General features: G+C 52.6%; 1 protein-coding gene and 1 long non-coding RNA gene across 9 annotated transcripts in view; both read left to right on the forward strand.

Moving 5' to 3' along the window:
* The window catches only part of LOC142602308 (uncharacterized), a 109,216-nt gene that overhangs the window by 76,487 nt on the left and 11,834 nt on the right, over positions 1 to 20,895 (forward strand). For 3 of the 6 annotated variants that reach the window (XR_012835984.1, XR_012835995.1, XR_012835988.1), the window contains exon 1: positions 17,790 to 20,033. This is a non-coding gene — a long non-coding RNA (uncharacterized LOC142602308). Of the gene's footprint in view, positions 1 to 14,012; positions 15,786 to 16,656; positions 16,818 to 17,789; positions 20,039 to 20,895 lie in introns of those variants that run through there. The other 3 variants (XR_012835994.1, XR_012835987.1, XR_012835996.1) reach the window with 3 other exon arrangements.
* ACKR3 (atypical chemokine receptor 3) lies at positions 1,131 to 9,908 on the forward strand. 3 transcript variants are annotated; one of them, XM_075755930.1, is made up of 3 exons: positions 1,131 to 1,401; positions 1,490 to 1,695; positions 7,892 to 9,908. In XM_075755930.1, exon 3 carries the CDS (start codon positions 7,919 to 7,921, stop codon positions 9,011 to 9,013), a length of 1,095 nt encoding a protein of 364 aa, XP_075612045.1. In that variant the 5' UTR covers positions 1,131 to 1,401; positions 1,490 to 1,695; positions 7,892 to 7,918; the 3' UTR covers positions 9,014 to 9,908. The 3 variants fall into 3 exon arrangements, with proteins under 3 accessions (XP_075612045.1, XP_075612044.1, XP_075612046.1); XM_075755929.1 differs by lacking the exons at positions 1,131 to 1,401; positions 1,490 to 1,695 and adding an exon at positions 3,509 to 3,617; XM_075755931.1 differs by lacking the exons at positions 1,131 to 1,401; positions 1,490 to 1,695 and adding an exon at positions 4,575 to 4,808.

Below are 20,895 nucleotides of genomic sequence, written 5' to 3' on the forward strand. Positions count from 1 at the left end.
CTGCGTGTGAAGCTGCTGCTTTTGGACGCCCGGTCGGTGATGCTGCTCCCGCCCCGCTCTTGCTGCACGCAAATCCTCTCTTGTGCAATGAGGAACGGTTTCCCTTTGTCCCTTTTTGATATTTACTGTGCTATTGAAACGCTCCCCCACCCAACACATACATGCACTTTGCCTTACTGGCTTTCTCTCTCACCCCCCAAAAAAAAAAAAAAATCTTTCTAGTACTTAAAGCTGCCAACTTGCATTTTTTTCTCTTGAATTTCTCTGTTGACTTGAGCTAACACCCAAGGGCTGGGTGTTAGCTCCCATCTGCCTCCCAGTTGGAAAGGGAAGCCTTAAGGGGAAATGAGGATGCTTTCAGCCCATGTTCCCAGTGCCAGCAGGGAGAGGCTGCGGGGACTGTGAGAAATTCCTCCTTTTCCCTCCCACCATGTTAGTAAAAACTTGTGCTTTTGCAGAAAAAATAAAGATCTGTAGTTCAGGCAGTTAAACAAAATATAAATGCAAAACAATTGGGTAAGCAGTTAAACTAATCGTAATCTGGCTTTCAGTGCCGCGCTTTGCCCGACATCCCGTGCCTGCCCCTGCTGCCGTACCTATCTCCGCGGGTCAGAGCTCGCCCTCACGTGTGTTTATCTGCAGCGCTGAGCGCGGTGGAGCCTTGACCTTGCGCGGGGCCCCCCGTGGTCCAGGGAAAGCAGAGGCTCCTCGTGGGAGGACCCCAAGAAAAACCCAGCGAGGCAAATCCGGTGCCCCGTCTCTCCCCGTCGCGTTGCCACAGACTCCTCCGTAGCAAGGCAAAGAACTGCCGAGCTTTGCTTTCGCCCTTTCCTGAATATCTGGAGGCAACTTGGTTTCAAGGAGCGATGGATCGCCTCGCCTGGATAGCTGCATCTGGTCTGAGATCACATCTCTTGGGACACCTGCTTGGACTGGCAGCAGATACCAACTAATCACAGCAAGCAGGTAGCATCTCGACCTTCTGCTGATCTTATCTGGGGTGCCCAGCTTCTCCCCAGCTCTTCCTGCTGTGTTTTAGGGAGGTGGTTTCATATCATGTGGGTTTTTGGGTTTTGTTTGGGTTTTTTTTTCCAAGATTGTGTTGTTTTGCTTACCGCCCAAGTGTTTTGTCCCTGAGCGCTGAGCAAAATCTGGCTTTCATAACGGAAAGGGAACAGGCTCTGTCTCTCCTGCGTGAGGAACGTGCTCGCTATAAAAAGATAGCTGGAGGGAGGAACCTGGAAAGGGCAACGAGGGCTCTGCTCTCGGCAAATGCGGGAGAGGGGAGGCTGTCTGCGACTCCTGGACAGCCAGCAGCTTTGCGGTTGCAGATGCTGGCCAGTATTTTTGGAGAGCTGTGGAAGAGATTGTCCTACTTGATGTTATTTTCTGGCACACCAAGTAAGGAAAAACCGTTCTGCTTGCTTTTTTGGCTAAGCGACTCTGGAGTTCTGCTAGAGTGCCTTTATTTTATTTTTTTTTTCCCCAGGATTTTCAGAGCCTGATTTAGCCAAATGCTTCAGTACATGCTTATTTTTAAACCTAATCCTGTCGTCGTCTGAACTCATCGTGCTTCAATTCCGCCAACGTCCACGGCCTTGGGCGAGCACTCAGAATTTAAGCGGATGCCAAAACGCTTTGCTCACCGACAGCTGTGAAGTTTGGAGGATCTCATTCAGGGAGAGGAGAGATGAGGTACCTGACATCTCACCCTCTCCATCCATGGGATGGCGAGACTCATCCCGCTGTCCTCCTCCTTCCCCAGCAGCGTTGTGAGCGTGGTGGTGGGTGGGATGGACCAGGTGGCCTCTTGCGGTCTTCCTGCAGGGTGACGCTTGGAGCCGGTGGCAGCCCAGATCTCGGTGGTGACAGAGGGACCACCAAACGCCCAACTGGTCAGGCCTTTCTCCAGCATGTTTCCCTCCCCGGCGCGGTGTCGGATGTTGGAGGTCTCTGGGCATGCGCTGGGAAGCTTCAGCGCATGCGTGGAGCTGTGGGAGGTGCAATATCTACAGCTTGATCCTCCCTTTGCTGGTGGAAAAGCCGAAGCTAATTGTGCTTCCGCTTGCAGGGGTGTAAATTTGATGTATTTGACTCTGCTCCTCCATGGGGGCAGAATTAAGGGCTGAGAAATGAAGCACAGTTAAAATAGCAATCTTTTTTTTTTTATTATTTTATTCAGAATTAAGACTGCTCTGCTGGCAACTAAGAGTCCTTTTAACCCGCACCCTCGCTCTTTTTAAATGGGTCCCTCCTGCCACGGAATAAAATATCTTGTTTTGCCGCATCCCTGACTTGCTTTAAGCTTGAGAACTTGTGCTAGGCGCTTGCATGGGAAAACATGTTCTCTTTTTAAGTACGCCGTTTGCCAGCAGGTTTTAATGCAAGCTTTTAATTGCCTGTGACAACAGGATTAAGCATCTTTGGGGAAAACAAAATATGTGCTTTCTGGGGGTGTTGAAGCTCTCGGGTTGCAAGAGCTAAAATGTCCTGAATCTTCCAAAAAGCACTGGTTAAAATGTGTTAGCGAACCTGTTTTCTCCTGGCTGGACAGTGGCTCAGGAATGATGGGGTGACTTGGGGGCTCGGAGCCGTACGTGTCGGGGTGCATCCCAGCACCAAGGTTTGGGCAGGGGGGAGCCAAGCCCCCCGCTCCGGGTTATCGGCTGTTTTCGGAGCAGCCCGGTGGTACGTGCGTCAGATCCCTCGGAGCTGTCAGTGCCGTTGTTGGGCTTCAGCGAGCGGTATCGTGCGGCTGTTGTGCCGGCAGGTAGATGATCATCTGATCCTCGCATCTTCCCCGGGACAGACAGACAGGCTGACCCCGCTGGAGCTGAGTACAGGCCTAACCCCTTCCTCTCCACGGGCCGTTTTAGTCACCGGCCTGTCCTGTGCTGAGGAGGAGTGCCAAGGAGTGGATTTTCAGTCTTAGCGAGTTTCTGGCTTCGTGTTGCTTTTCTGTGGTCTCAATTGTTATTGCCCTGGGTGAGGGAGTAGAGGTGAGACTGCACTGCCTCCCCTTGCCTTGTCTTCTCAGTATTTTATAGTGGCGGGGGGAAAAACAAAACAGAAAACAACTATATATAAACCTACTTTTCTTTTTTTATTTTTTACTTTTTCTATCTTTTAAATTATTTTTTTATATTTTAAAATATTTTCCCCTTTTAAAATTTTTTTCCTTTTAAAAATTTTTTTCCTTTTAAAAATTTTTTCTTTTCCTTTTTAATTTTTTTTTCTTTTCCCTTGTTTAGTTTTTTTTTCTTTTCCCTTTTTTAAAAATCTTTTTCCCTTCTCTTTCTCTTTTTCTTCCCGTCCCGGTGTCAGTCCCCTTTCCCTCCCTCCTCCCCCCGTGTCCCAGACCCTCTCTCTCCCCCCCCCCAACCCTTCGATCCCGCCCTCCTCTTAAGTCCTGGCGGAGACACCCGCCCCGTTCCCCTCCGGGGGTGCAGCGAGGGCCGCCCCGTCCCCTCTCCCTGCCCACGCTGCCCCCCCGCGGGGGCCGGGCGGTGCCGAGGCCGGTGCCGGTGCCGCCCCCGAGAGGCGGTTCCCCGCCGCGGATATAAGGGGGCGGCGGGCGGCCCCGCTCAGTCGCTCGCCCGGCGCGCAGGCTGCGGGAGGTAAGGGCGGGCGGAGCGGAGCCGTTCCCCCCGGCCGGCTCTGGAGGGGGAGCGGGGTTGGGGGGGGGGTGTGCGCGCCGCGGGTGTCCGTGTGTCCCCGGGCCGAGCAGGGTGACAGCCCCCGGAGGCTGGAGCAGCGCGGCCGCCGCAGCCACGCTCCCTCGGGCCGAGCTCCCCGCCGGCTCCCTGGGCTGGGTCCCACCCCGTCTCGGGGTCGCATTTGGGGGGGAAGGGAGGGAGCCTCCTCTTCTCGCACCCCACTTGGTTTTCCCGTGGCCGGGTCGCGGGCTGGCACGCCTGGCCGTGGCGGAGCTGGGCGGTGTGCTGGGAGGGTCTGAGACTTCGGAGTCACCTGCGTCGGGCCACTGCAGCATCCCGGCAGCGAGCCCGCTCACCCCTGGGTGCTGCTTTCCCCTGCCTGCCTGGGTGGGACCCAGAGCTGTGCAGGGCCCTTGTTTCTCCAATTAGACTATTTTTTTTTTTTTTTTCCCAACTCAGAACTGTAGAAGAGAGTTTAAATGTGCTGGGCTCAGTTTGCAAAGCCCCTTGAGGGTATGGGTGGCCTGAAAGGGGCCGTGCTGCCCACCTCCCCATGCTGGAGAACCGGGGTGGTCCTTTAACACGGGGGGGGGGGGGGTGGGGTGTGCAGGTGTGTAGGTGACAACCTGACCAGCCGTCCTGGCTTTTCCTGGCATAACTCATTTTCTCTTCCACTTCGGAAGGGCAAAGTCCAGGTTGCCCGCACCCCTGAGCTGCCCGGAGGCAGGTCTGAGTGCAGGCAGGACCGGGCTGCAAGAGGCTCTGGGTGGAAGACGGGGATGCTGAGAAGTTCCCCAAAGCGTCGAGGGCTTGCACGCTGCCACGCAGTGCTGGGCAGCCCTGGGGATGCTCGTGCCTGTTTGCTTGCTTCGCAGCCTGCATCTGGTCCTGGGCGGGATGGGGAGGGTGCAGTCCTGCAGGCTGCGTCGGCTTCGGGGACGCCTCTGGGTGTCTGGAGCAGGATTTCGGGTGCAGGTCCTTTCCTTCGTGCCGTAACTCCTGCGAACTAGCAGGGACCGGCCACGACACACGTGCCTGCTGGGCAGAGGGCGACGGCCTGCGAGAGCTTTGCAGCGCGGCGGACGCAAAATGCAATTCCAGCTGCCTTCGTGAGTTTTTAGGATATTGTGCTGTCTGCAGAGAGCGCTAAAGGTATTTTTTTAGGAGCACAGAGCGGCTTTATTGAGTTTGTCTGGTGGGTTCCCCCCACACCTCCCAGCTAATCTGGGTGGGAATCAGAGCTCGGGTTACAGCAGCTAATCCCAGACTATAGAGAGCCCGGCCTTGTAAGGCTGTAATCTCTGAATATAGCCATCCTCCTCGGCAGGGCTTTGAGCCTGGGAGGCCGTATCGCTTTCAGATTTTTATTACCGCGCTGGGGACGCGAAAGCGCAGAGGCATGCGGGCGGCCCCGGACAGATGGATGCACGTGCGTGCAGCAGACCTGCTTGTGGAGTGGATGCAGGCTGAGGTTCGGGCTGAGCATCGCTTGTGTTCATTAAGATCCCCGGAGTGGTTGTGAGTTGAGCAGCTGGGATGGTGGTGCCCTCTCCTAGCTGCTGTCCTCGACTGGTGGCCGTGGTGGCCATGGTGTCCCCAGTATTGGTGTGAGCCCCAACTTCATGGGATTTTTGCTGCCCTGTTGCTTGCCTCCTTGCTTGCCCTCGCTGCCTCAGATCTGACGCCCTGCAGCCGGGTCTGAGTTTCTCCTCCCTTAGGGGATGTGCTAGAGGCTTGGTGGTGGATGGTCATGGCCCCGTCCTGGAGGTTGGCTTGAGTTGGGGTCTCGAGATGTGGAATGAGCCCGCTCTCCTTGTTGGACCACGTGCTTTCCTAGAAGATGCCCAGGCCCACCAGTGCTACTTCTGTGGGGTGGTACGGGGGTGGCCTGTGTTCCTCCCGCTCTGCTTGCCTCGCTGGCCACAAATACCAGCAGGAGACGGTGGCCCATGCCGCAGGGCCAGGAGTTCTGTGGTTTTTAGGGAGTTTGCTTTAGTTTTGAGATACGGGGACTTGGGGACGGTGCTGCCTCTCCCCGTGCTTGAGAGGCCTTGAAAAGTGTTTGCGCTGGGGACGCAGCAGTAGTGGTGGGACCCTGGATGAGGTCTGTCGGGAGACTCATCCCTCTCTCCCACCTGCAGCCCTGGGCTGAAGCGAGCATCCTGGGGAGCTGCGCCTGGGCGGCACGCGTCCCTGCTGCCCGCGCCAGCTGGGTGGTACGGCCAGCTTGAGGGTGGGCTGCGTCTCTGCGGGGGGCAGGATCAGCCCTTCTGCCCTGCGCAGACCGGGGTTAGATCACCCACGATGATACCAGGAGACGGGGTATCATCTGTCCCAGGACAGAAAGCTGCCGCTGTTTCGGCTCCCTCTTTAGCCAGCGTTTTAGCAGAATCCACACTTAGCTTGGTTTGAATCTCAACTCTGTCTTTCAGCAGGCCGGCGGGATGAAAGCCTGGAAGGCTGCATAGGTTTGAAGTGAGAGGTTAGATCTCCTCGCGGGGCCAATTTGGGCTCTGTTTGCGGGGAGATTTGATCTCCCCTGGATGTGTGCACAGCCCCCCTCATTGTTAGTGCCACCAGCTTCCCCTCCACTGGGACAATAGTGCCTAATTCTCCCCCGGTAATCTCCCCCCTTATCTCCCTTCTCTTCCGTAGCCTGTGTCCCGGGGAGGGTGGGAGGTTTGGGAAGAGCCAATTATGCAGATGGAGGAGCGAAAGGTGCTGTATCAACCGACATCCCTTTTCGGGAAGCGGGGGCGAGAAGAGGATGCTCAGCACGGGAGCGTGTCCGAGCTCTTCGCTGCTCGCTGTCCCCTCTGTGCTCCTGTAATCCCCACCAAGAGGTCCTACGGTGGGGTCAAGGATGTTCAGCGATACAGGTGGCTGTGGGAGTTGTTCCCCCCAGTTGCTCTCTCCAGCTGCTCTCCCCGGGGCTGGGGTGGCATCAGGGGGTATCTCTCGTGGCTGGGGTCATGGGGAAGAACAAGGTGGCCACCATTGAGGATGCTAGAAGCGTCCGTGGTGGGGACTATGGGTGGGCTGGCTGACCTGATGCTCCACCTCAAGCGAAGCTATGGGTGAGATGGGGTCCATCTCTCAGAAACTCACCTCTCCATCTTTATTTTGGCATGTCCCAAGCCGGAGCCCACGGACACGGGGCTCCAAAACTTGCTTGGCTGAAGCGTGGTGGTCACGAGCCAAGGCGGCCGGCTGCTCCTGTGGGTGGTACTGTTGGCCCTGCAGGGTGGGAGGGTCCTGGCAGGGGAGGCAGTGGTTTTATACCACCCCAAAAGCGCAACGGTAATTAGCAGCCCGGCCTCGGATTTTGGGTAAGCCGCGTGGGTCTGCTGGTGAGGAAGTTAATGAGGAGCCCCTTGCTTTGTCTGCTGCCTGCCGATGGAAGAAGGCGATGCAGAGGCAAGAAAAATAGATGTAGAAAAGCAAAAGGGTGGGGAGGAAGCAGTTGTTGTGGAGCCAGCTGTGATGGGGGAGTGTTTTGTAAATCAAAGCGCTCTCCTAAAAAGAAAACTTAAGCCCAGCAGATCTGCTCAGCGGTCAAGCTCTGACTTTTTTTTCTTTTTTTCTTTTCTCAAAGCTACGTGATAATCGTTAAACGCAGGGGATGCTTTGTAAAACAGAATTCAAGGGAAAAGGGGGGGATAGAGCAGGATTTAAATTTAAAATTGGACGAGGGTACAAAGCCCCTTAGTTCCCCATTTGTGCTTAATGCAGCTGGAGCTGGGCTCGACAAGATGCTGACCAGAGCTCGTGGTAAATGTTTTACGGTACCGTGTATCAGCCAGATCAATTCTACTACGCTCGAGGGAGTGCAGATAAAATGGCTTAAAGATTCCCCTGCTGAAAGCGATAGTATCATCATTTATGCTGGAGAAGACAGATTTAGTCACCTGACATTTATTTGGCCACGGTGTACTTTGCGGATTTCACACCCGGGGACGATAGCCAACCTGATGATGTCAGACGTGAGCTGCAAGGAAAAAAAAAAAAATCACACACACACACAAAAATCTAGTTCCTCTCTTGTCGACCAGACGAGCTGCTTTATGTGTCTGTTTTGGTCATTTTACTCCACGAGTGTCTTTAATGGAAAGCGCTTTACAAGAATAGGACATCACTAAACCAGCCTGTCCTGCGTGTGCTTTACGGTATGACGATGGCAGCAGAAACATCTCTGTTAACTTAAATCGATTCTTTTGATCCTATTTTGCCTGTAGGTCGCTCGAACTCTGAACTGAGCGAACATGAGTGCACTTGATTTGACTTCCATCCTTGATTTTCTGGAAACGGCCAACTTGACAGAGATCAACTGGACGTGCAACAACGGTGACTGCATCACGGTTGATGCGACAACATGCCCTGGCACGCTCAACAAAAGCGCCCTGCTATACACCCTGTCCTTCTTCTACATTTTCATCTTTGTCATAGGGCTGGTGGCCAACTCGGTTGTGGTGTGGGTCAACCTCCAAGCCAAAATGACTGGCTATGAAACCCACCTCTACATTTTCAATTTGGCTATTGCCGATCTGTGCGTCGTCATCACCCTTCCGGTGTGGGTCGTCTCCCTCGTCCAGCATAACCAGTGGTACATGGGAGAAATCACGTGCAAGATAACTCACCTTATATTTTCCATCAACTTGTATGGCAGCATCTTCTTCCTGGCGTGCATGAGCGTGGACCGCTACCTCTCAGTTGCCTATTTCACCAATTCCAGCAATCGCAAGAAGAAGATAATCCGTCGCTGCATCTGCATCTTAGTGTGGTTCCTTGCCTTCTCCGCGTCTCTCCCGGACACCTATTATCTCAAGACCGTCTCTTCCAACAACGAAACCTATTGCCGTCCTGTCTATCCAGAGGAGAGCTTCAAAGAGTGGTTGATTGGCATGGAGCTCATCTCCATCGTGCTGGGCTTTCTTATCCCTTTTCCCATCATTGCTCTCTTTTATTTCCTCCTGGCGAAGACCATCTCCGCCTCCAGTGACCAAGAGAGGAAGAGCAACGGGAAGATCATTTTCTCCTACGTGGTCGTGTTTCTTGTCTGCTGGCTACCCTACCACATAGCTGTCCTTCTTGACATCTTCTATAGCCTTCACTTCATACCTTTCAGTTGTCAGATGGAGAACTTTTTGTACGCCACCCTTCACATCACTCAGTGTTTCTCTCTAGTCCATTGCTGCGTCAACCCCATCCTTTACAGCTTCATTAACCGCAACTACAGATACGAGCTCATGAAAGCTTTTATTTTCAAGTACTCTGCCAAAACTGGTCTCACTAAACTTATCGATGCTTCCAGAGTGTCGGAAGCAGAATACTCTGCTCTGGAGCAAAATGCCAAATGACTGCAACCCCATAAAGAAACCTTGACTGTTTGACTTGGGGGTTTTGTGTTGGTTTGTTGTTTTTTGTGTTTGGTTTGTTTTTTTGTTTTGTTTTTTTTTTTAATCCCCCTTTTGCCTGTGCTTGTTACGAACGGGGTGTGAATTCCAGCCTACAAAAGAGAAATAGCAAACTATGACTTAAGAGTTAGAATCAGGGGTGAAATGGAAGTGGTACCAAAATTACGCCTTTTGGTGGTGTGTTGTTTGATCTCTTCTTGCCCCAGCCTGGACTTCTCGACAACGCTATGCAAATGGAAAGGACTCTCTAGCAGACAAAGCCATTGTGTACCATAGATAACATGCATTTCCAGGATAAGCTTTTTCTTCCACGTCTAGATTCCCCTCTCGTCTCCTTGTATATGTTATATATATATAGTGTGTTGTATTTAAAAGCTCGAGACTTTATTTTCTGGCTCTTGGTGTACCTTATACAATTGTATTTGAAAGTTAAATATATTTTTATCATGTATTTGGAGTATATTGCTGATGAGTGTATCCAGAGTGCTGTAGTCTGAGTGTTAGATTGCCGTTTGGTTTTAAACTGTCGTAGGTGAGAGGATGCCGATAATTAGCAGTATGGAAATGATCTCTTAGGTGCATCCTCCCTGGCTGGCACACTTTATCGACTGTAGCTTCATGTGGTGGTCATACCCACGTGTCTGGAGCATGAAATGTATGTCCTGTAATATAGTTACCGTCATGTTAAAATTATCAGTATTGTAAGAGTTGGTAACTCCTACGCCTGTACTTCACAAAGCTGTATCCTTATGCACAGAATGAATGATCTTACTTCGGAGAGTTGTCTCTATTTGTAAGTTATTTTTGTAAAATAAAGATCTGGGGAGAAAAAAAAAAATAATTATCTATGCCTGCCGGTGGTTTGACTTGCCGTCCTCCTCCTCCTCCTTAGGAGAAAAAGCCAAAAAGAAGAAATCCCAAAGCCGCCTTCTCTCTTTTGGTGCGGGAGCAAAGGGGTCAGTCTGTATTTTCCTGGTGTTTGTTGACGGTGGGCAGAAAAACCCTCGAAGGGAGGAATGTGAGACGGCCCCGGTGCGCGGCGAGAGGGGAAGGGGTGGGAGGAGCGGGTCTGGGGGAGGGCTGTGCTGTTTGGGGAGGTAGAGCTGATGGATTTATAAGGGGAAAGCTGTTGGGAGCGATGAAAGGCTGAGTCTGTAGCTTAGGAATAAACGCGTGGAAGGAAAATACGGAAGCAGGCAGATGGAGCGTATATTTGGACTAATCCAGGTTCAGTCCCTGCAGTGTTTGCTCCCGCTGGAATTTGGGGGTTAGCAGTCCTGACAGCGTTAAATCCCTTTTTATCTCTTCTTCTCTTTGTTATGGCTTGTGTTAAATTTGCAATGCCGCGTTGCCGAAGTGTGGGGCAGGATTCGGCCGCTGCGGGATCTATGAAGTCGATCTTTAAGCCAGCGAATCGTGGTCGCCTTCGTCTCAGGACAAGGTAACTAAGGATAAATCAATGTCTCGCAGCCACGGCTGACGCGCTGGTTTGCATGTTTTGCTGCTCTGGCGCGGTGCTAACTGCTTTGCCTTGAAGGCTATGCTTAAATTCCTGTTAAATCAAAGCGTGCCGTTATCCCTCCCAGATCCCAACAGCCAAATGGTTTTGTCATGACTGTACTTTGTTTCTTTCTGCACGTCGCGTTACTGCCTTCTCCAAGATGATCTTATAAAAACGGACGTTTGCCAACTTTACGAAGTCTGCTGTCCCCTCCTTGTATTTCTGACGTTTGTCCTGGGTTTCTGAAAAAGCGCCGATCTGTCCCCAAACGGAGGAGCCGGTTGCAGAGGAGGCCTGCCAGCGTAACTGTCACAGCATATAGCGTTTTGCACGGAGATGGTTATTTTGAAATTCCCGTGAGCCTTCCTTAAGGTCCTGCTGAACGGCGAGGAAAGCGCCGAGAGCTAAAATCGGAGGTGGTGCGTTAATCCCGAGAAAGTCACTGTTCCCGATTTAGCGGGGCGTTGCTTCCCGTGCCCAGCACCCGTGCGCGTAGCTGTGTCCTCCCCAGAGGTGCTGGGTACGGCTCTGGCGTCCCGCTCCCCTGCGCTGGGCTGTGCCTGCAGGCTATTTCTGAGTTTGTAGCAGCGTAACTATTTCAGTTCGGGTCCCATCTCGGGCAGCGTGATGTTCTCATGCCGTGCTGTAGCTTGGTAGATGCTCACAACTTTTTTTTTTTTCTCTCTCTCTGCAGTCGAGTACCTGCAGCATGGTCGGGACCGCGACCCTCGCTGTCCGCAGCTGCGGCGTCACACACGTGGGTCCTTTCCAGCTCCTCGGGTGAGAAAACCTGGGGCTGAGCACCCACCTCGTCTCCTTGTTGTTGAAAGGGCAGGTGGAGGATGCTGCCTGCCGGTTCCCTTTCCAGCAGCGCCGGGGCTCGGGAAGGGCGCGCGATGTCCTCTCCGGGGATCGGCTCTACTTGTGCGGAGGTGGGCAGCCCCGAGGTGGCCGTGACTCTGGGAGGAGGGCGGTAGCGGGCAGGTGATGGGAAACCAGCGGAAGGCAAAACATGAGAGGGACGGGAGGATGGAGTTTTGTCTGTTACTGTTGCGTGTTTTTCATTAGGACTTGTTTTTGTGCAGAAAATTCTGACAAAGCAGGCTTTGGCAGAGGTATAACAGGAAAAACCCCGTACGTGTATGTTCTAGGAGGCTTTCCTCATGACTGTGTGTGCCACAGTACCCCGGTTTGTATTTGCACTGATGCCGAAAAAGGGGGTTTGGCCCCCTTGGAGTCTGATGGGAGGGAATGTATCAGCAGATACAGGTCCTCGGGTAGATGTGACAGTGACTTACACCTTGTTTGGCCAAATGTCCCCATCCTGGGAGCTGGGGATGTTAATGAAGGGTCCCTGCTTCTTCCCGCTGCAGGGCTGTGGCTTTGGGGCTGGCTGCCCGTTCCTGGGGATCTCCCTTGCTCCTCAGACTGCTACAGATGTATGTAGGCGTTCAGATCTTGCCTTTGCACGAGGTCAAATTCACTGTGTAAAGGTCTCGGTGGAAAAACGAGTAAAAATTGACCGTAATCCGTGCTGGAGCAAGTTCTCCTGCTTAACTCTTGGACTTTATGGCTGAAAGCATCCCAGCGCTGTCAGACTCCACGTCCCTTGGAGGCAGGCACTGAGCAAATAAAAATACATCTGCTCCCTGAGAAAGGATTTTTTTTTTTTTTTTTTAAAATATATATAGAAAGTGCAGTCCTGCTTTATTGTTACTTAAACACAGATTTCCTTTTATGAGCCATAAACGACATTCAGGTGTAGCACAGTGACTTTAAATCACCTCCTCTGGCAACCGTCTAGGTAATGTATCGTAAGAAACGCCTAAGCGGCCCGTTTCTCCTTCGGCTAATTCACGGTTTCAACGCTGCTGCCTTTAGATACTAACCTTTGATGAGCTCACTGCGCGTAAAAGCAGTTTAAAGTTCCCGAGAAGCAAGAAATAACTCAGCTGTGAGCAATATTTTAAGCACGTGGCGGCGGTGCCAAAGCTGGTGCTTTGGGACGGGCTCCGGGGCCGAGCAGGGCATGATGCAACGGGGATGGATTTTTTGGGGGGGAACTGATGTGTACGGAGCCCAGGGTTTGGTTTTAGCCCCCTCCGTTCCGTTACGGTGCGCGGTTGGAAGAGTATCTGAGCCAGGGTCTGCTCTGATTTACACCCAGGATTTGCAGCAGGATAGCGCTGCTGATTTAAAGGGAGCTAGCCAGGATTTATAGGGCTTTTTATAAGTAGGATCAGGAATTTTAGCCATAATCCTGTGCAAATGTACGTGTGTTGAGTGCAGATGTGCGCATCTGCATCACTAATGCAGTGTAATACCCGCGTACAGCCATAACGCAAAGACGTAATAATAGCGACAAAACAGATGATAACGACGTGAGTTCGTTTTTGCACAAGTACTTGTGTGACAGGGTTATAATATTGTTCCTACCGGGCTCACAAAGCTCCTGTGTGATGGATAATCCAGCTGTAACCCTAAAGCATGTGGCTGACTCTTCTAACACCTTCTGTCACGAGAAAAAAAAAATAAAAATCAGTCTGCCTTCATTTTGGTAGTTGCTGTTTGAAAACAGTTTGCTTTTTTCATGTAGGTTTTGACCTATTTTGTTTTCTGGGGTTATGTGGAACACGTCCAAGGTCTTAGCTAAAGGTCTCTAGCCTAGAAACGTCGTAACTTCATAGTACCGAAGAGATACCAACATCCCGGTGATGCTGTGAATCCTGGGGGACCGCTCAATCCTACGGCTAAAGTACTGAGTAGGGTGCTCTTCATCACTGGAGTAAGAGCATGAGAATAAGGCCCCTCGGGGTATTTACCTTACCGAGAAGGTATATATCTTTATGGGAAAGTGCTTTATGGAAACCTGCCGGACCCTCTGAAGACGTCAGCTTTGACGTGAAGTATGAGATCAGCGCAACTCAACGGGTCCACTTCAGCAGAGGGTCTGGGCCGCTGTATGTCATAACGCTTCTTGACATCATCTGGTTTTAAGCCAGTTCTGATGACGGATGGGTTTTACCTCTCGCCTCTAGGTTAGGGGGGAAAAAAAACCCCAAACCCCTATCACGTTTGCTGTCTGTACAGTGCTATTTCCAGACTAAAGAAAAAAGAGTTAAATTACATTTTAGCAGAACAATACGGACAACAGCAAAGGTCAGGAAACTTTTAAGTAAGGTCACCCTATCAGTTGCAACAGTGAAAGGACAGACATCAAATACTTTGCCGTGAAAGGCTGAAAAGAAGCAAATTCAGCATGATATATTGAAACCCAAGTCTCTTTCGTATGTTGCAGAGCCTCTGACATAGCAGGTTTACTGTTCAAGCTGAGATATGTTGCCTTGCCAACATATATTCTGAGTTACCCAAGCAGATTTAATGTTTTTGCAGTAGTGACTTTTCCCCTTTTTTTTTCTTTTGGGACACACACACACACACACTTTTCTTTCTCTTTTCAAAAAATTGTTGCAGAAGATTTCAAACCTACCTAGGAAATGACCTTAATCAATTTAGTTCCACCGACGAGTAGAAAAACTCAGATCTTTCTTTTTGCTTTCTCTAAACATTGTCTTGCTTGCATTGAGTAGGGTGACCGAGTCACAGCTTGATAGAAAAGTGTGTTTTGTTTTTTTGGGGTTTTTTTACCCATCCAAGTGGCAGCTCTGTTTTGTCCAGAAGGATTGACGTGACTGACAAGTGTTTTGAATTTCTAAGCGCCAAGGTCTCAAAATGCGTGAAAAGCGAATGACACATGCACAAAAATGTAAATCTTTGGAAAACAAGCACCAACTACACACAAAAAATAACAATTCTGCGAAAGGATGACAGACGCTGCATTCATTCTTTTTTTTTTTTTTTTTCCTTTTTAAGAAGTCAGTGTTTCTGGGCCACCTACGGGCACATTTATGTCTTCTGCGGCGGGGAATCGGGATGCACAATGAGCCAAAGTCACGGTCGTCGTGCGTCAGGGTGGGTCTGTCTGCTCCCATCGCCGCCAGCTCGCCGGGATCTGTTCCCAGCAGCTCCTTATCGATCGGGGCGATGCCACGGCTCTTACTCCGATGGGCGCACGACGCTCCAATATCCTCGTTATTTAGGGCTGGGGTTGCAGGAGTCCTGAGAGAGCGAACCCGTGGCGCCGGGCTGTGCGAACACCGCCGGAGGCGGTGCCTGTCCCACAGACCTCGTGTCCCAGCCCTGTTGACGATGGGTAGGGTGGGCTCTGAGGTGGGGGAGCTCCGCTGGTCCCAGCACTTGCCTGGTGCGTGCGGATCTGCGGGGTGGGGGGGTCCCAGTCTGAGACTAATGCGTCCCCTGGGCTGTCCCCAAAGAGGCTCTGCTGCAGGCTGCTTGGTTTTGGGTCTGTGGGATGCTGTTTTCCAGAGAGCAGAAGACGTGAGAGGGAAGGAAAGTCCAACTTCTGGTCTCCCGACCAGCGAGCTGGTATCTCCCTTCTCCCAAGCACCCCACGGCAACCTTCTGTCACTCGCTGTCCCGGGTGGTGACTGGGGCAAAGTGGATTTGCTCAGCTCGGGGTTATCTGTGGCAGCCACATGAACCTCCTCTGGAGGGCATCGTCATCATTTTTGCTTCCTTTCATCAAATACCTGAGACCCCACCACCTGAATGTGGGACGCGACTTCACGAAGCAGCCCGTGAGCCCTCTGCGGCACGGCCGCGCGCCCTCCTGGCTCTCTTTTTCCACGTGGCCTCGCTCTAAAACCAACGCAGGATGAAAGGTATGGGAATCCTGTGCTGTGCGGAGGATGCTGAGCCCTTGGAGACGTGGTCCGGAGCTCTCGTCTCTAACCCAGCCAACTTGTTCCAATGGCTGGCTTGAATGTCAAGGTTGCCTTGTTGCTTTGATGAGAGACGGGGGTGGCGGTTTTATAAAGAGAGCGGTGATGGAGAGAAAGTTGTTTTTTCTTCTCATTTCCCGTCCCGTCTGGGCCGGTGAATGCGGTGTTTGTGGTTGAGGAGTTGGAAGGAGCGCGGGAGGCAGTCAGTCGGAAACGCCGATTCTGCAAGCTCCCGAGAGCCACCGGCTGCTGCTTCCTCTTGGTTCGGCTCGACCGGTTCATCATGGGCCCGAGGTGGCTGCTTTAATGGGAAGTTGGCCGGTGGAGGAGAATCTATACCTTCTCTTTTGCAGTGAATCAAAAAGCTGGGAGTGTTTTGGATTCCTCCTTCCAGGAGAGAATAGCCCCCATTGTAAGTCTGGAGAATAAAATAGCACGGAGGGAGGGAGGGAGGCTCTTCCCCGTGCACGCTCCAGCTCTCCTGGCCGAGAGGCGGCTCTGCTCTGCACGTTTGGTTTTGGCATTACTTGAGGCTTCCTAAACCTCGCCCGAGAGTTGTGTCGACGCCGGGCGTTGTTTGTTCAACCTAGTTATGGGATGAGGGTGATGGAGCCTTGGACGTCCCTGGGAAAGGATGAAAAGCGGGCATTTAGCGAGAAAAGCATCAGCAGCCCCGACGGCTTGCTATCACGAGCTGTTCTCTGGGCACGGTCTCAGTTCTGTCAGCCCCGTTACTCCTTTGCACCCGGTGATCTCTTGGTCCTGCTTCTGCAAAAGACGGTTCAGGATGAGAGCCTGTATTTTGGGTTGGAAACTCTCCGACAGGTGAACGTCCTGAGCTTCTGAGAGGAGCGACTGCTTGGCTCAGCCCCCGAAAGTCTGGATGCAAACCCAAAGTTCATTAAATTTTCTCTAGGGATGGGGAGTTTCACACTTGGAAAGCTTTGCGAGGTTTCCAGCGTTTGCTGCTTCCAGTCAGGCTGGAATCCAAAAGCGCAAAGGCCCGTGAAAATTATTAATAAAGAACAAAAACCAGACCCCAAGACAGGTTCAGCTCCGCGACTCCTCTGAAGTTGTAGGCTTGCAGAAGCCTCGCCCTTTACTCGGGTGGACATCGGATTACATCCGTGCCGCTTGGGAGCGAAAACTGTTTCAACTTGCATGGTGATGGAAAAGGGAACTTTGAATGAACCGCAAGTCGTCAGATTTGTGTTACGCAAACGGTGCCTTCCTGCGGGGAGTCGTTAGCCGATTTAATCACCTTTTCCCCCTTCCATTGACAGCTGGAAGACAGCGAGGGAGACAGGTTCAAAACAAGACTCCGAAGTCACGCATTGTCCCACGCCTCCTAGGAGGAGAAGGTTGGAGACAGCTGCTGGGGGAAGAGCAGGGCGTGAAGACGAGAGCGTGCGTTTGGGAGGGCCAAGGAGCCCACGTTGACGTGGTAGGGCTTTGCACCATTTTTAGTATCTCTATTTGCTCGTTAACCAGCCTTGCGTTCGTTAGGATGGATAAAACTCCTCTGAGGTGTTCTGCTGGCTTGGCTTGACCGTGCTCTTCCTCTGCCTCGCGTGGTGGCAAGAGGCCACCTTCTCCTTCACCCTCTCCCGCTAACCTGGGGTTGATTCGTGCCCCGCGTTTCCCCCGGTCCCGGGGGCCTTATCTCTGCCTTGCACCCAGGAGCAGGCCCCTGTCCCGTCTCTGGTGCTGCAGGTTCTCCGCTCACCCTTTCCCTTGCAGGTCCCTTCCTGTTGAGGGTGGTGATGCTTTCTAAAAGCCCTTCTGGAGCCATACCGTACGTGTGTTTCCAGCCAGCTTCCTCCCTGGTGCGCTGATGGTCTTGCTGCCCGCAGCGCTCCCAGAAGCGAGGCAAGATTCATAGGAAGTCATATCTCTTGTTAGATTAGCAGATAGATTTGGGGGGGGGGGGAAAACCCCAGACAAGCCATCCTTCGGGCTAAAAGCACATCTGTTTTTCCCCGGTTGTACCAGCGCTGGTTTTTCTGACGGTATCTGTGCATCGTGTACAGCCAGCTGATAACAGACACGCGCCGCGGTCCCCGCGCTACTGAACGCTGCGAGGCGTCGCAGGAGTTGTACGCCCCCCCCTTACCGGCAGGGCCCTGTGATCTGGTAGAGTCCGGTTGTGATGGGTTTTGGTCCGAAAGCCCCTTGGTAGGTGATCCCTGCTCGGCCAGGGGCTTCCCATCCGCGCTCCGTTATTCGGTCGCTTACGGAGACGCGAGGGTCTCGTCTCTCGGTAGAAAGCATCCCTGGAAGCGCGTTCCCCAGGCAGCCCCCTTCCAAATCCACAATTTGACAGACCGAACCGGCTTTGTACGTGACTCCTCTGAGACAATACCGTAGCTATTTGAAGTCACTTTTGTTTTATAGCGCAATCCGCTTCCCTCCCCGCCTCCGGTTGCAACAGCAGCCAGTTGTTTCCGTGCGAGCCTAGTACGGGTTAGTGATATATCATGGGGTAACGCTATAGGGTTTTCTTTAGTGCCAGACGTTTGGAAGCATCTGGTTAGATAGAGAAGTACTCAGCATGGATAAATCATGGTTAAAAAGCTTGTAATTTTTTTTTTTTTTTACTGCTTTTTTTTTTTAATTTTATTTTTTGTGTGCTTGCACCTCCTGGGGCATCTCCCCAGCTGGAGGAATGGTTGTCAGCGCAAACCCAGCCCAGCGGACGCTCTGCTGGAAAGACAAGTAAGTAGTGGAAATGCTCTGAATTCAGTTTTATACCTCATTTACTAGGGATTGCCTTTAAAAACTGATCCTTCAGCTAAAGCGGGTTTCCTTTCACTCTTGGCAAAAGGAACATTTTGCGCAGGGCTTTTCTGGGAGCATCTGTTCCCTGCGTTTAAAAACTGGCTTTTTAAGCTAGGCTTTGTAAGTACGTGCTTCTCTAGTAATTCCCTGCTCCTCCTCCTGGTGGGATGCCCTTCTCAGTGGCACGTACCTTTGCCTGTCGAAACTGGAGGTTTCCACCTGAGGTGTCTGCCTTGGACTGAGTTCTTCTGGGGAAACACCAGCTCCGAGTCAAACAGTAATTTCTGAGAATAAGACTGTGGAAAACCAAATAATTGAGTCCACGTTGAGGCAAGCTTGGCTCTTTCTCGTGGAAAAGGCAAGGGGAAAAGAAGAGAAAGATGTACGAGAGCTTTTCAGTTAATTCCCGGAATATGCCTGAGCGTGGACCATGTTTTATCTCACCAATGTCTTCCTCTGCGCCCAGGAATAGGTGGCAGAATTGTCCTTGTGTTTGCGTTTGTGCGAGCCCGAGGGCTTTGGCCAGAAAGAGATGGGTGGCCTGTCCTTGGGGGAACTTGATCTCCAGGCGGTGGCTCCCAGTAGGATGAAAAGCAGCAGTTGAACTGGCTGGAAATGCGAGCAGTTTGCTTTTATCATATCTGCGACCTTTTTATTTTTAAAGGCAGACCATATCACAAAACGGAAGAAGTTATATGGTTTCCAGAACACGTAAAAATCCGGACGAGCTAATCACGCTGGGATGTGCCTGGGGCAGCCCATCATCCTAAAACCACCGGGGGTGCAAAGTTTCCCACCGGAAGGCTGGAGCTGGCTTCGTTCAGGACCTGCGGCGGTCCTGCCTGTATTTCTGGCGAGGAGCAGCACCAGTGAAGAACTGGTGGAGATCCAAGTGCAGCAGATGATGGGCAGCTTACGCTGCTGGGCCACCTCCAGCCCGGGACTTGCGGTTTGGAGAGGAGAGGAACGAGCCAGGCCGTCCAAAGTTTGCGGGTGGAAAGATCAGCTCCGTCAGCGTCTGCCTTTTGGGTTCATTTTCCTTGGTATTGTGGCAGGGGAGTCCAACCGTTGTTTATTAGAGACTCCACCCCAAACCGCAGAGATCCTGCAGCGACGCCTGTGTCTCTGCATGCAGAATGACCGCGAATCGGTCAAATGCAAGGTCAGAGATGAACGGCGCGGGAGTCAGACCCTAGGTCCAGGTCTGCTCTATTTGGCCAGAGCCGAGATGCAAACCGCGAGCTCGCCCGGCAGCGACCTTGGCTCCGGCTTACGGGCGAGCAGCCAGGCAAAACCCTGCCGCGCTTCTCTCCTGTCGCGTTCGGAGAAGGCGCCGAAGGGGCAGCGGGCGTGGGACGCGTCCCTCGAGCAGCCCTGTCGCCCTGCGAGTGGGTGCAAGCTGGAATCGTGCACCGTGTTTCCCAGCCTCCGATAGCAGCGATGGGGCGGTCGGCGGGGGGGGGGGCACAAAGAGCTTTGGGGGTGCAGCGAGCTGGCTGCTATCCAAAAAAGACAACCACGGTGGTTTTCTCTCTGGGATAGCCCTGAAAGTAAAGATATTCAAAGCTAAACAAAAAAAAAAAAGAAAAAAGAAAATGATGTTTACTGAGCTAGAGCCTCGGCCCGTTGTCTGTCGGCTGACGGGCAGTGAAACAGGTTGTGTGTCTGTAGGTGATAAGACAGGAGGGCGCGAGTGGGGAATTATTGATAGTTTCTGGACGCACCGTGACCTGGGGATTTACGCTGGGGAATGATGGAAGGGGACATCTGCCCTGGAACACCCTTTATGTTCAGTTCCCAACAAATGAAGCCGTGCGTCACCTGCGTGAGAAAAGCTCGCAGAGGGACGGGGCACCCGACTTCAGCTTCGAGATCCGATCTGGTACCGTACGTGTGCGCAGGGCAACGGGGCGGGCTGGGAAAAAGGCTTTCTGGGCGGCAGCCCAGCTTCCAGGGAAGCCCCGCAGGGGGGCTGAGGACTGAAAACTCGCTGCATTAGTGGGTCCCACAAGTCCGACTTGCTAGGCAAAATTTGAGCTGCTATCTGCAGGGCTTGCTCTCAGAACGTACGTGTCTTGAAGCAAAGAGCAGCCGAAGCCTGCAAAAGGCATCGTTATCGCTAAGCGTAAAAAGGGAAGTCGAGCTTCTGCAGTGCTGACCTTCCTGGGACACAGGCAGGAGCGGTGTTTCGGTGGTACAGAGGATGGGGGGGAAAGTCCTCAAGTTTGTAAAAAGGCACAGAAAACGCCTGAGCTTGCGGAGGCACTCCAGCGAGGGGGGGCTTTTTCAGCAGGGACGTGAGGCCACGGGCTTTCCTTGGGACGTGTGCGTGCCCCCGCCAGCCCCGAGGGTGCTGCCACCTCTCTTTGTCACGCGCGTGGCTTTGGCGGGACGAGTTTGTGTGCTGAGCTGCCCGCAGCGCTTCTCGGGGCGTGTGGGGGGGTGTGTGGATTTGAATTAATCTTAGGGAGCGAGGTTGGGCCTTCCCTGCCTTGGGGATGGAGATGGAGGAGGAGGAGGAGGAGGAGGAGGGGAGCTTGGAGGGTCTTGCTACCCTTGAGAGGAGACGGACAGGGGATGGGGGGGCTCCGACCACTCTCCCCAGCTTTTGTTATTCTATCCCTTTCCATCCCAGCACCGACCGGGCGCTGATGATGCTGGCAGGAGAGGTTGGTACCCCAGCTGTGGTTGCCTCTGGCAACCTGTTGCCCTTGGCAACATCTTCTCCTGCCCTGATGCTTGTG

This window comes from Balearica regulorum, chromosome 6 (assembly GCF_011004875.1).
Source record: "Balearica regulorum gibbericeps isolate bBalReg1 chromosome 6, bBalReg1.pri, whole genome shotgun sequence".
NCBI lineage: Eukaryota > Metazoa > Chordata > Aves > Gruiformes > Gruidae > Balearica > Balearica regulorum.

Excerpts from the sequence above, each read along its gene's own strand:
- ACKR3 (XM_075755930.1), top strand. The coding sequence starts at position 7,919 with ATGAGTGCACTTGATTTGACTTCCATCCTTGATTTTCTGGAAACGGCC.